The 13757-nt window shown below is 38.6% G+C and overlaps 1 protein-coding gene across 1 annotated transcript in view; it reads right to left on the bottom strand.

Moving 5' to 3' along the window:
* LAMA2 (laminin subunit alpha 2) overlaps positions 1-13757 on the bottom strand; it is a 340783-nt gene that overhangs the window by 18831 nt on the left and 308195 nt on the right. The window contains exons 53-57 of the mRNA XM_077812149.1: positions 11315-11435; positions 9490-9666; positions 7469-7617; positions 3796-3972; positions 2445-2664 (exon numbers count right to left, since the gene is read on the bottom strand). Of these exons, the coding sequence (XP_077668275.1) occupies positions 2445-2664; positions 3796-3972; positions 7469-7617; positions 9490-9666; positions 11315-11435 (844 nt within the window). The remainder of the gene's footprint in view (positions 1-2444; positions 2665-3795; positions 3973-7468; positions 7618-9489; positions 9667-11314; positions 11436-13757) is intronic.

Raw genomic sequence — 13757 nt, 5'->3', positions numbered from 1 at the left:
AAATTTCCCATAGGGGAAGCTTCTTTCTAATCCTAATCAGTTAGTTGTTGTCTTAAATCCTGAAGCATGAGGAATCCCACCCTTAACTCTCAACCTGTGACTATTTAATTTCTTTAACATACTCTTCTGATGGAGATCACCAAAGATTTTTGACACTCAAAGTAAATTTGATCAGTCAGTTTTCCTTTGTTCTTTATTTTACTGACATATTCCAAGAACTCTAGTAGATCAGAGAGGCATGAATTTCTGATGATGTTCAATCAGCTGTTTTATTAATCTTTCTCTATGGCTAGTTTTTCAAGAGAGCTGAGTTTCTACTTAGGCACGTCAGTGAAGTGGCTGGGTTCTTAAAAGCAGGCACCAACCAGCAGCTCCCTTTGTTTTAATTTAGTTTGAAAAATCTGGCCCTTATTTATAATTTATAATTTCAGCAAATTTACTGGAAGCCAAAGTATGATTCACTGGTCTGTAATTCCCTATCACACCTTTTTAAAAACAACTTTTACCTTCCAGTCTTCTGATATAGATGCTGATTTTAATGAAATCACCTTTTTATTTTTTCAATAGGGTTAATACACATGAATACCCATGAATATCCATAAGCACAGTCCACATATATACAGAGCGTACACACACATACGTGACACACGTGTGCAAAGCATTACATCCTAATATGATGATAGCAAGGCATTCATTTTTATAAAAGACCTTTTAATCATTCAGTGTGGTCCTGTCCTTGACCATGACAAAAAAAGAAGCACATAAATGACACAACGCTTTGGAGGAATGAAGGAAAAGCCAACAAAAACAAAATCTGTGATTGCCATGTGACTTTCTGGAGTTCTTGGGAGATTAAAGAGGGGAGAGGTGGAGAAAGGGGATATGTAATGGAATCATATCATCTCAGTGTGACTCAGGATGCTACGTTTCAGAGTGGTAGCCGTGTTAGTCTGTATCATCAAAAAGAACGAGGAGTACTTGTGGCACCTTAGAGACAAACAAATTTATTAGGGCATAAGCTTTCATGGGCTAAAACCCACTTCATCGGATGCATGAAGTGGAAAATACATTAGGAAGATATCTATCTATCTATCTATCTACACACAGAGAACATGAAAAAATGGGTGTTGCCATACCAACTCCAACAAGAGTCATCAATTAAGGTGGACCTATTATCAGCAGGAGAAAAAAAACTTTTGTAATGATACTCAGGATGGCCCATTTCAAGCAATTGACAAGAAGGTGTGAGTAACAGAGTGGGGAAAATTAGCATGGGGAAATAGTTTTTGGTTTGTGTAATGACTCATCCACTCCCAGTCTTTATTCAAGCCTAATTTAATGGTGTCCAATTTGCAAATTAATTCCAGTTCTGCAGTTTCTCGTTGGAGTCTGTTTTTGAAGTTTTTTTGTTGAAGGATTGCGACTTTTAGGTCTGTAATTGAGTGTCCAGGGAGGCTGGAGTGTTCTCCGACTGGTTTTTGAATGTTATAATTCTTGACGTCTGATTTGTGTCCATTTATTCTTTTGCATAGAGACTGTCCAGTTTGGCCAATGTACATGGCAGAGGGGCATTAACTGGACAGTCTCTACATAAAAGAATAAATGGACACAAATCAGACGTCAAGAATTATAACATTCAAAAACCAGTCGGAGAACACTCCAGCCTCCCTGGACACTCAATTACAGACCTAAAAGTCGCAATCCTTCAACAAAAAAACTTCAAAAACAGACTCCAACGAGAAACTGCAGAACTGGAATTAATTTGCAAACTGGACACCATTAAATTAGGCTTGAATAAAGACTGGGAGTGGATGAGTCATTACACAAACCAAAAACTATTTCCCCATGCTAATTTTCCCCCTACTGTTACTCACACCTTCTTGTCAACTTTTTGAAATGGGTCTTGATTATCGCTACAAAAGCTTTTTTTTCTCCTGCTGACAATAGCCCACCTTAATTGATGAGTCTCATTAGAGTTGGTATGGCAATACCCATTTTTTCATGTTCCCTGTATGTGTGTGTGTATATATATATATATCTTCCTACTGCATTTTCCACTGCATGCATCTGATAAAGTAGGTTTTAGCCCATGAAAGCTTATGCCCTAATAAATTTGTTAGTCTCTAAGGTGCCACAAGTACTCTTCATTCTTTTTTCAGGATGCTATGATCATCCTACTGTCAGCTTTTTTTGAGGAAAAAAATAATATGATTCAGGATTCAGGCTTGTCCTGAGCTTTAGTTGATAATCTGCTTCATTTACATGTTGGATGAAACATCCAGAACTCTATAATAGTGTAGATACCTCAACTACTCAATATCCTCTAGCTATCTACCACACCCATCATCATAATTTTAAGGCACCATTATTGATTCCTCTCCTCTTCCCACATAAAAGAGACTTCTCTTCTAAAACTGTTCTTCATAGACGCAATATATACTTACACGTGCAGGAGGTGAAGGTGGTGGAGGAGGAGAGGAAGAAAACTTGGGGGTGGTAGTTGTGCTCTCTTTCTCCTCTTTAGTATCAGGTTCAAGCTGGATCAAGACAGAAGCAGGGGTAGCTTCATCTTCATCTTCAGGTAGTCTGGCCTCGGGTTCTAGAGTGGGACACTGGCCTATATCTGCATTTTTGAAGGACACAGGCTGAGCGAAGTCCATGGGGCTATGGAGATACAATGAAATCAATAGGTCTCATCAATTCCTCTGCCTCTCTGTGTCACGGAAGAAGCTATGGTACTGCTCTGTGTTCACACTTGACCAAGCACTGAGTCTGCTGCTTTAAAGTGTTATCAATGTGATTTGTTTTACAGAAGTTCCATTTCATTCACCATTCCCTTTTTTCTGTCCACCTGTTCCCTCCAGATCATTAACCTAGTGGAGCAGAACTTTTCCTATGGTTAAAGCTCCACACTAGCATACTAATTTCCATAATCTGACAGCCCAGGATCTCAGTCTTATTTAAAAACAATGGCACAGAGTTCCATTACACTGGTCTATAACACCAACACATTACTCAGGTAAGCTGCTGTGGTCTGGAATGTGGCCGTAGAACACTCTGGTATGTTTTGTGGGCAGGCACTAGTTCTTGCACCCAGAAGGAGACTGACCTCAATAAATCAGACCTATGTCCTGTCAAGTGTATACTGCATATTGATATACCAAAAAGAACAATGGCTTATAAAGCAGTTTTTAGGTACCCTTTTGAGTAAGTGGATAAATTGTGGATAAATTGGAGAGAGTCCAGCGAAGGGCAACAAAAATGATTAGGGGTCTAGAACACATGACTATGAGGAGAGGCTGAGGGAGCTGGGATTGTTTAGCCTGCAGAAGAGAAGAATGAGGGGGGATTTGATAGCTGCTTTCAACTACCTGAAAGGGGGTTCCAAAGAGGATGGCTCTAGACTGTTCTCAATGGTAGCAGATGACAGAACGAGGAGTAATGGTCTCAAGTTGCAGTGGGGGAGGTTTAGATTGGATATTAGGAAAAACTTTTTCACTAAGAGGGTGGTGAAACACTGGAATGCGTTGCCTAGGGAGGTGGTGGAATCTCCTTCCTTGGAAGTTTTTAAGGTCAGGCTTGACAAAGCCCTGGCTGGGATGATTTAACTGGGAATTGGTCCTGCTTCAAGCAGGGGGTTGGACTAGATGACCTTCAGGGGTCCCTTCCAACCCTGATATTCTATGATTCTATGATTCTAAGTTTAGCTTTTGACAGCAACTTTTCTCTTGGCAGATGAGGTGCTTATCGCTTCAGTAACCAAAACACTTGTGAGCACTAGTAAGACCTACTTACATGGCATTGATGACAAGGTTCCATATGCAACCCTCAAAAGGGGGTATGTTCCTGACAGGTGCAGCCTGAAAGTGAGGCGGAGTCCCTCCCACAAAGAGCTTTTTAACAGTTATAGACTGATCAGTAGGTAGCCTCTGAGTCTGGCTTCTGTCTTCATCGACTTGAACAGTAAACATCCTAGGAAAAGATTAAAAGCAAATGAATAAAAAAGGATCTACTATGGCTATTGCTTGCATTAAAATCACCATTTTGCAGGCACCATTTACTGCTGCACCGGCTACCACACTGGGTGAAGCCAAATTGCATGATTAGCAACACCACATTAAGCAAATATTAGCTACTAACAGGTTCACAGCCACTACTATGCTTCCTTCATTAATTCTCCATCAGGGCATGGCAACACCAGACAGTGGAGTTGCAGTAACAGTAGCTTCTGGTTGAACTGAAAATAGTAGTCCGAAGCATGACAGCACTGACATGGTAAGAGTCAAGCCTGCTGTATGTGACATTATGTATAATCAAATAGGGTTCAGTGGGATATAACAGCATGGGGTCACATTTTGTTTGGCTCTTTATTTTCTGGTTTGTACTAGTTATTATCTTCTTGCTAGAGGACAAACAATGCTCTGGAGTGCTCTGACTGCAGGAATCAACAGTAGATATATACTGTACATTTTAAAAATATATGGTTAGTCTGTTTTGCGGGAAGGGGGTAAGGGAGAAAGCCATGTGGATTGTTCACTGTAATTATGCAAACACATGGTCCAAATGTAAGAGAAGAGGTCACACAAAGACAATGCTACAGAGCAGTGAGATAGAGGCATACACCCATGTATGTCAGTGTAAAATTATTGAAAGATTTTTACCACGTTTATAACAAGGCTAGGAGGGTAGAGAAATCTAGCTTGTTAGGAACCTGTATGCTGAAAAGAAGGAAACAGGTACTAATACAGAGAATGTAGATGTAGAGAGACTGTGAGTTATTTTGATGGGTAACAAACATAACATAATAAGGCATAACAATAACAGGGTGAGCAATCTATCTGCTGCTATCTTTCGGACAATCTGAAGATGAGTGATGAAATGGACAAAGGCTGTAGCAACTTAGCAAGTCTAACTCCATGTGAACTCAGTGCCAAAAGGTGGATCAGAACTTCACTGTGTTTGAAGGTGCAAGTGGAATGCTATTTGACATAATTTCTTTACATTGCTATACTGGATTTAATAGACATTAGCCATGGGAGAGTAACAAAAAAGAGAGAGGACTCTGGTGCAGGTTATCAAGTGTGCTGTTATTTTAGAGATGTTGAGTCAATTCTCTATTTCAGGATCACAAGAAGTTAAATATTAGGGCCTAAATATTTATACATCGGTGCCTAGAGTTAGACATCTAAATCCATGTTTAGGTGCCTAAATAATCAGTCTCATTTGTTCAGAAGAAGTGAGCACCAACAGAACACTCTGAAAGAGTCGGTTTCTGGCAAATAACCTCATTTTCTCAACTATAGATTCATATAAAAAAGAAAATTCAATCCTCCCTCCTCACCCCCCGCACCCAAATAATACAAATCTTGTAAATTATAGAATATAAATGAATTAAAAAAACTTTATCCAGGGGAGGCCAATTTTCAAAGTTAAGACACCCAAGTACATGTTATTTGGATGCTCATATGCAGAAACAGGCACTCAAATGTATGCACAAAAATTAAAAATTAGGTTTACTGAGTGCAAAACATCCAATCTCTTCATAGTTACAGGTAGCATCATTTTGATCAAAAGACATAAGTTGTACACTATGCCTTTCTTAGATTCCATTCTATTGCAGGAATTGCTTGTACTGTACATTGTTGCTTATTGACACCTTCAGCCAAGTACAATACTTTATCTCATCTTCAGATTACCATAGAAAACATTTACACATTTTGCAACAGAATACTACCATACAGTGCATTGGTCCTGAACACTATCCTACAATTATCCTGGAATGGGAAGCAATTCGTTTATAATTATATGGACAATTAGCTACTTGAAGAGTTTTCAAATGATGCTCCCCATATTTAAGCCTGAGTTGATGACAAGCAGATAAAGGGGTTAGGTTTAATCATTTATATCTTTTCATTTCCAATCCAGCCTGTGTTACATGAAGTGCACAGTCTTCATTTAATTTGTTTTGTAACAGAGCTACTGAGAAAATTTTGAAGGCTTGATTCTAATATGCATCTCTCATCACTGGATGGCGTTGTAGAGCAGTTATGTTTTGATTTATTATGAGAGATTATTACCTTTGTTATAAGCAGTTTTATTTGGTGATTCAAGTTAAAAGAGTTTACCTTATGTTTAAAAATTTGTATTATCATCATCACACAACATTAGTCTTTCAAGAGAGCATGATGGGTTCTTTTTTTTTAATATAAGAAAAAATCTCTGTCCCTACGAATTTACAATCTAACAAAAAACAAATGACAGGAAATGCTGGGGTTGGGGAACAAAATTGCAGTAGGGCATTAATTACAACAAACAGGTGAAAGAGGCAGTGAATTTCTCCTGAGCAGAGATTATAGTGAAAGAAGGCAAAGCCAAGAGAAATTATTTTTAAGGTAGAGGGGAGAAAAAGCACCTGGTGACTAGATGGACGAGGAAGTTCTTCTAGGCAGTTGGGAAAAAGACAAAGTCATAAGTGGAGTTTAGATTAGATGACCATAATAGTTTTAACTGTAGTTTTCACACATTAGCTGGTCAAGGTGAATCATAGTGAGGCACCTATGGTTCACCCCATCAGTCAATGTGTTCAATTACAATCTGCCCTGGATACATTGGAGTTTATAAAATGCTAACTATCACATGTTACTTACAATGTTTTATAAAAACATCTTTTCTCCTAGTGTGCACAAGCCCACTGAATATTTGTACAGTACGTTCCACAATTGGGCCTAGATCCTGACTGAAGACTTTGGGCAGTAACAGAATACAAATAATAGTAACTGCATAAATCCCTACACATCAAGATGACAATATGTTTATTGTCTCTAATGCAGGCATCCTTAATAAATGGTAATGTGCATCTCCTTAATAGCCTTTTGGTTGCATGTGTCTGAAAAAGTGGTAAGGGAGGTTGAGCTAGTGAAGGGGTGAATATAGCTGAAATATCTGCAATGGCTTCATTGTGATAAAGAAACATTAGTGTTAATCCACTACTACGTATCTTCATTTTCTTAACTCACTCAATTGACACCGCTGTAACCATATATACAAAAATTAGCATGTGGTATTTGGGAAAGGTTATCTGCCACTGCTGCTGTTTTGAAAGCTGTCTTTCTCCGCAACTCTTGCAAAGATGACTTACTGTTCTGAAGATTTATTCTTCATCCACACAAATTAGATTAATAAAGTATATTTGCCAAGTACCAAAAGGTTAAATATAGCAATTTTGATTAATGAAAATCTTAAGAGGAGCTGCCTGATAACCTCACTAAAGAATGTAGCCTTAGCCTATACAGTAATAAAATTAGCAGTCAGAAACTGCCTTTTTTGGGGAGGGTAAAGGAAAACAATGCACATATTATACTGTCCTCCTTTCATAAAAAGGAATACTGATTTCAGTCATCTGTTTATTATGGTGATTGAATTAATTGTACTGTGAGTTGTATAGCACCCTGAAGTCCTGGTTTGTTACCCTTTGATTCTTTCTATCCGGATGGAGTGTGCTCTACCATCATGAAAATCGCCGGATTCAGGCTTGATGATGATCCTGCGTGGATCTCGTATTCCAGGGGCGATATGCACTTCTAATCGACCTTTGTTCAGGAACACTGCATAATAGGCCTGTAATGTGGGACAGTTATTAAAAGCTAAGCCACGTTCAGAAGGGAACTGCTTCTCTTAGTTTTGCATTTGCCCAAGCTCTCCCTTAGTAAAGCACATCCCTTCTCTTTTGCTCCACCTACTGTTGCTGGTGGTAGGAAGTAATCTCATTACAGGCTCCTCAAGAACTGTGCCACTATCCTACTTAAGGCATAAAAACATAGTAACTGGCTGAGGCTGCACTTAGAATTCCAGCCACTGAGGATAGGTGATCAAATTTTGCCATCATACACTAGACTGAATCAGGAGTATCTTTTTTGAAGCCAAAGGTGTTACTTTACATTTACAGTGGTATAAAAGAGAGCCTAATTTAACCAGGAATATACTCAAATCCTGGCATCTGATGCTGAGAGCTAGAATGGTTGTTACACTCCTGGAGGGAGTTAAGATATAGCCATTTCAGTTTTGCTGTTATATTCAGATGGACTAAGATACATAAGCAACATCTTTCATGACATTTTGCAACAAGGTATAAAGTGCCATTAAAAATATTTTACCCTTTTTACATGCATGTAGGCAGAAGAAAAGAGAATCTCAGCTCCAAAGCATCCCTGTTTTTTGCTATTACAAAGCCTGATCTTAAACCTTCCATGCACAGAATTACCATGGATCTCAATGGGAGTTCTGCGTATGGAGGGCTTGCAGAATGATGGCCATAGTTACTCCAGTATCCAGTACTCCACGTTGTGACGGATTTCCAGGATCCATCCCATAGTCACTCCAGCAACCAATGTTATGTTCATGTCTATGTCCTGAAGTTGTGGAAGTAGCTCCCACCCTACAATTAATATCATGTATGTTTCTTTATGGATCAGCCATTTAAATGTGTTGGCTCTGGAGTATGTTCTTTCAAGCCACCAAGTGTTCTGTTCCAATACAACCTTATAGGTGTGGGGGAGAGCAGTGGAAAATCAACTACCAAATGTACTGTACAAGGAAAATAGCACAGCATTTTGTTTTACTATTTCAATAATCTCAAACAATGCCTGTAGTTTTTCGAATTAGTCACTAGGGTAGTGTAGAAACTGTGCTTTGCTGGTGTTAATTCAAGGTCTCGAAGGTTGTTAAACTAGCCTTTATTTTGGGGAGGAAGGGGAGATTGGAGTGTCATTTAAGCTGTGCCCTTGTATTAAAAACAAACAAACCCCAGTATTCTACAAAATCCCCAAACACTAGTAACATTCACGAGGCATTTAGGTCAATGGGAGGTGTGGGTTCACAAGGAAAGCAGAATGGGACCCACAGGAAGCTGGGGTTTTTGGAAAATTACTGTAGAAACTGCAGTAATTATTTAATTAAATCCAGCATATAAACATTGTCTGAGTAGTCCTGAGGAGAACCAAAGAACAATATTCTCGGTTACTCAGGTCTGATAAAAAAAAATGGAAGCAAATATAGGACACAAAAATAAATCTGGTATTTAGGCTAAAAAGTAGGCTCATTTGTAGCAGTCACTTAGAAAAATCCAGAACTGATCTGTAAATACTGTCAAATCATTATACCAAAGAAAAACAACCCTGTGCAATATTAGTGCTTTGTGTTACCCAACCCAAGAAATGAAAACATGAATTGACAGAATTCTGAGGATTTAAACCCCCCCCCAAATCCTCAATAAAGCCAATGTTCAATGCAAAAGTAAATTGTGAACCCCCATTTTATTTCTCCACCAAACAAACAAAAGCTTTGGAAAGAAAAACCTCATTCAGCAGCACTGAACTTCTACTTCATCATAAATCTATCATGGCAATGCAGTGGCTGGGTACAACAAGCTGTGTGAAAAAAGCTCAGCAGAAGTTATGAGTTTTTCATATCTTCTACTGTAGTGTTCTTTACCTGCCCGGTCTGTCTGCGTTTTCTCCTCGGGGGTACAGGTGTCCCACCTGTGCCAAATAAGATGACCCCTGACTCATTCTTGGTGCTGAAGGACAGGTTGATTTCTGTACCCATGCCAAATGAGACTGGCTGCAGTTCCACAAAACCTGGTTTGGGGAAGCTAACTGTGTAAAGGTTCTGTGGAAAGGCGAGAGAGAAGGTGAATTGGTATGACACAAAACAAAGCATGAACCCCCCCATAAAGTTATATTTACTAATGCATAGCATTGAGATAGACTATAATACTCAGCCATTTACATTTTCGAAGTGTTGCACAAGCATTAATCAGTCTGTACCATCAATCATTATTAGAACATTTCTGGAATACTAAATTTCAGAGGGAATGAATGGTTTACATAATTGCAGCCTTATTTCAGAATATCCAGTTGATTTAAAAGTGACCGCTTATTGTTATTTTATCTGACTGTTTTTCCTTTTCCTGTTTTTCTTTCACTTTTAAATCAAGCCAGTAAAGAACAATAACCAATATGAACATGCATTGGATTCTATTATTTGTAAAATTTGACCAGAATACACTTTCTATTAATCATTCATCATTGCTTCACCATCTGCTAAGCACTACTGCTTCACTGATGAGATACACTCATAAATGAAGCACGTATTGCCCATGGCCCAACTGCTTTGCACACTGGCAGATAGTAGCACAATTTAAAGACATGCAGTATATCAACAAATAATAAATCAATGCATTTTATATCAGGTTTTCTGTAACTGCTGCCCATTTGTGCATCATTCCAACTAGGTGTAGAGAATATTTCATAGAAACAGTCACTTTTTCTAAAATTACTGACAAAATGGTAAGTTGAGTGGAGTTGCCCTCAGACAGAGACATAGTAGATTGTGCCAGATGAGGAGGCAGACAGACATCTGCAATATTTTTCTTTGACATTCCAGGGCATTTAACTAGCTGAGTGTTATTTCAAGTCTCATATTTAGTATCATCCTTTTATTGTAAAATTTACAACAAACCCCAAAATTTGTGAGATTCAAAAGAGTTTGTGTAATTCTGTTTGATTTTAAGGGGATAACAAGGCTTATTTTACAGTACTGTTACAATTGTAAATTAATTAATGTTTGTAAAGGACTTTGAGACACTCAAATAGAAAGTTTCAGAGTAACAGCCGTGTTAGTCTGTATTCGCAAAAAGAAAAGGAGTACTTGTGGCACCTTAGAGACTAACCAATTTATTTGAGCATAAGCTTTCGTGAGCTACAGCATCCGATGAAGTGAGCTGTAGCTCACGAAAGCTTATACTCAGATTAATTGGTTAGTCTCTAAGGTGCCACAAGTACTCCTTTTCAAATAGAAAGTGCTTCAGAAGTGCTGTGTAGCACTGGTATATTCTTAAATCCTGGTACGGTTACTCAACCCTTCTTTTTTCTGAGACAGAAACAATTATTTTTACGCAGCTTACTGTGTGAGAGCCCTTTGCATGGGACTGTGCCTTAATGGGTTGTCACTGTGTAGCCTAGAGGTAGCTGCATTTCAATGATCCTCAATCTATGGTAGGTACTGTATTTTGTAAAGTGCTTTAGGATCCTTTATAATGAAAGATGCTATAAACAGTAACTAATACAAAGTTGGCCTAACTCTATTCTTGTTAAAATCAGTAGTAAAGTTCCCATTGTCTGCAGTAGGTTGGAGCAAAGGTAGGTTTTGAAAATCCCACCCTATGCATGCAGTATGTGATTGATATCTTGTGTTAGCAAAGAAAATCTTTTTTTCATCCTTTTACCCAAAGTAAATATGAGACAGACTAACCAACCTCCAGTGTGCATCCTTTGGTTACGCCGACAAAATCAGGGCTGCTCAGTATATTATATGGTGTTCGTGAAATTTCAATATCTTTGAGGCAGCCTGCATATTTCTTTAAGTTCACTTCAGGCCTGTAAAAAAATAAAATTAAAACCATAGCGCTCGTCATGTGAGTTAACATGCAACATGTTTTCTATGCCCACTATAGAGACTTTATCAATCAGACCCACACACTCATGCATTCATATGCACAAAGATACTCTACTGTATTTTTTTTTAAGCACAGGTACACGTCTGAATGGGCGAGCATTGTGTGCGCACACACAAAGTACATCCTGCTTTCCATCGCTCACCAGCACACAGTACAGTCTGGCTACCATCATCTATCAGAGGTGTTAAAGGATGTTCTTCTCATCCCCCAACAAGAATGGTCTTTGGCTCTACTCTTTTTTTCCTTTAAAGGAGTGCTGTCACCTTTGACATTTAAATGAGGTAAACTACAAAATAGTAGGTAGCTGTCCTCCAGGCAAAACCAAATGATGCAGGCTGGAAATCATAACAACAAGGAAAGACCTTGAGTGGAAGACAAATGTTTCTTTCATATAAACACTAGATCTTGATGGAAGAGGGACTTTTGTAACTTGAAGAAGTTTAGGATGAAATATTTGCTAAAAACTGCAAGAATAATTCATTCCTAGTCTTGGATTTTTCCGACTAAAATAGCTTTCTTGTTTTACTCTAATGGACTAAGATTCATTCCTTACATATCCCTCATTTTTCCCAAATACCATTCTATAAATGCCATAGTATTATTTCAGCCTTTCCCAGTCAGTTAACTCTCCCTGCACAAAACACTTGGTTTTTGATCTGGATCCTCACTATACAGCCACATCATGAAGAGCATCCTACTGTAATTGCAAAACTCCTGCGCTATGGTTTGCATAGTCTTTCAATGCCAGGAGAAACGACAAAACCGCTGAGCATTCCACCATAACTAGCTTGCTAGTGTGGAAGTAATTCAGAGACCTCAGTTCTAAGGGCACTAAATCAAGCCCCAGGACTCGTGGCCAAGTTGGCCCTTTATTATAGTCATTCGCCACCAATTAGCAAGAACGAACTGCTCGATGATCCCCAGTTCGAACCCCATGAACTCCATGAACCCCCCGCTATTCAAGCCATGGAGACTAAATCCAAAAGGAGGAGCAGTGACTGTAGCTAATTCACTGATACTGTAGTTAATTCACCTGGAGTGAATTAACTAATAATTCATGTTATTACAGTCTTTGGAGATGACAACAAACATCTTAATGGGACATGGGGACAACCAGACCGACCAAACAAAAGAAAAATGTTTTTAGAAAATAACAAGGAATGAAAACTGGGGAATTAAAACTGAAAACCAGGGCATTAAATTCAGAATCCCGGAAAAATCTATTTAGTATGATTTTCAACGCCATTAATTACAAAATAACTTGATATAAACAGTTCATTTCAAATACATATTTTGGAACTGAAAGCCATTCTTTGCATGATAGCCATCTCAGAAAGCAAAGCACAGATTCTGACAATTTTGCATCCTTTACGTAAATTAGACTAACCCTCTGGTTTACTAAAATAATCCAAACTCTGCTTCATTCACAGTCATTCAGTTATAGTCAGTCTTTCATTTCTTATTCTTTACATCCCATCTCTACATCCCATCCAAACAGCAATTCCACATTCCTACCCTTTTTCACTGACATCTCCAATTTCAGAAATTTGCTATTTCCAACCTCCAACTCTTAACTAGAGTTATGTGAACTTTAACTCTGTATGAAATTTTACCTCTGCTTTCATGCTGGGGCTTTAGTAAAACAAGGTCAAAGTTCATCCAGAGATTTTCTGAGATTCACAATAGTTTCTGAAAACCTGGGCTGAATTTCAGGTGAACCTAAGTAGGGTTTCTCTGCAGTAAGGGGGCTTCAAGGGAGACATGTATGGCTTTGTTCTAATCATTGGGGTTTGTTAATTTGGGGATTGCATGTTTCTGACTCAAAACCAGGTATTAACATGGAGGTCTGAGCAAAATTGAATTTACACTTGAAAAGTCAAAGCAAAATTCCAGAACACAAACCAACCCAAACTGAAACCCATGTGCACAAAAGGTGTCACAACCCCACATTGGCCCAAACTGGCAAGTTTCACACAGATCTGCTGCTAACCTTCCTGCCATTTTTAGGAATTAAATCATTGCCTTGGAGAATAGCACTTCCGGGCCCTGAACTTGTTGAACCACTAAACTGCCCCATGCTGAGCAGAAATCTCCTGTACCTAGCTTTCTTTAACTCGGATCTTGATCCAATTAAAAAAACAACAACAAAACAATCTACAGCAGACACAAGCAGCTATGTGAAGAGGCGAGAAAGGTATTTGCTTATGTGTGTGCACAGCTTGCAACAAGAGAGTGTTAAGCA

This window comes from Eretmochelys imbricata, chromosome 3 (assembly GCF_965152235.1).
Source record: "Eretmochelys imbricata isolate rEreImb1 chromosome 3, rEreImb1.hap1, whole genome shotgun sequence".
Classification (NCBI taxonomy): domain Eukaryota; kingdom Metazoa; phylum Chordata; order Testudines; family Cheloniidae; genus Eretmochelys; species Eretmochelys imbricata.
This window is presented reverse-complemented; position numbering and strand designations above follow the sequence as displayed.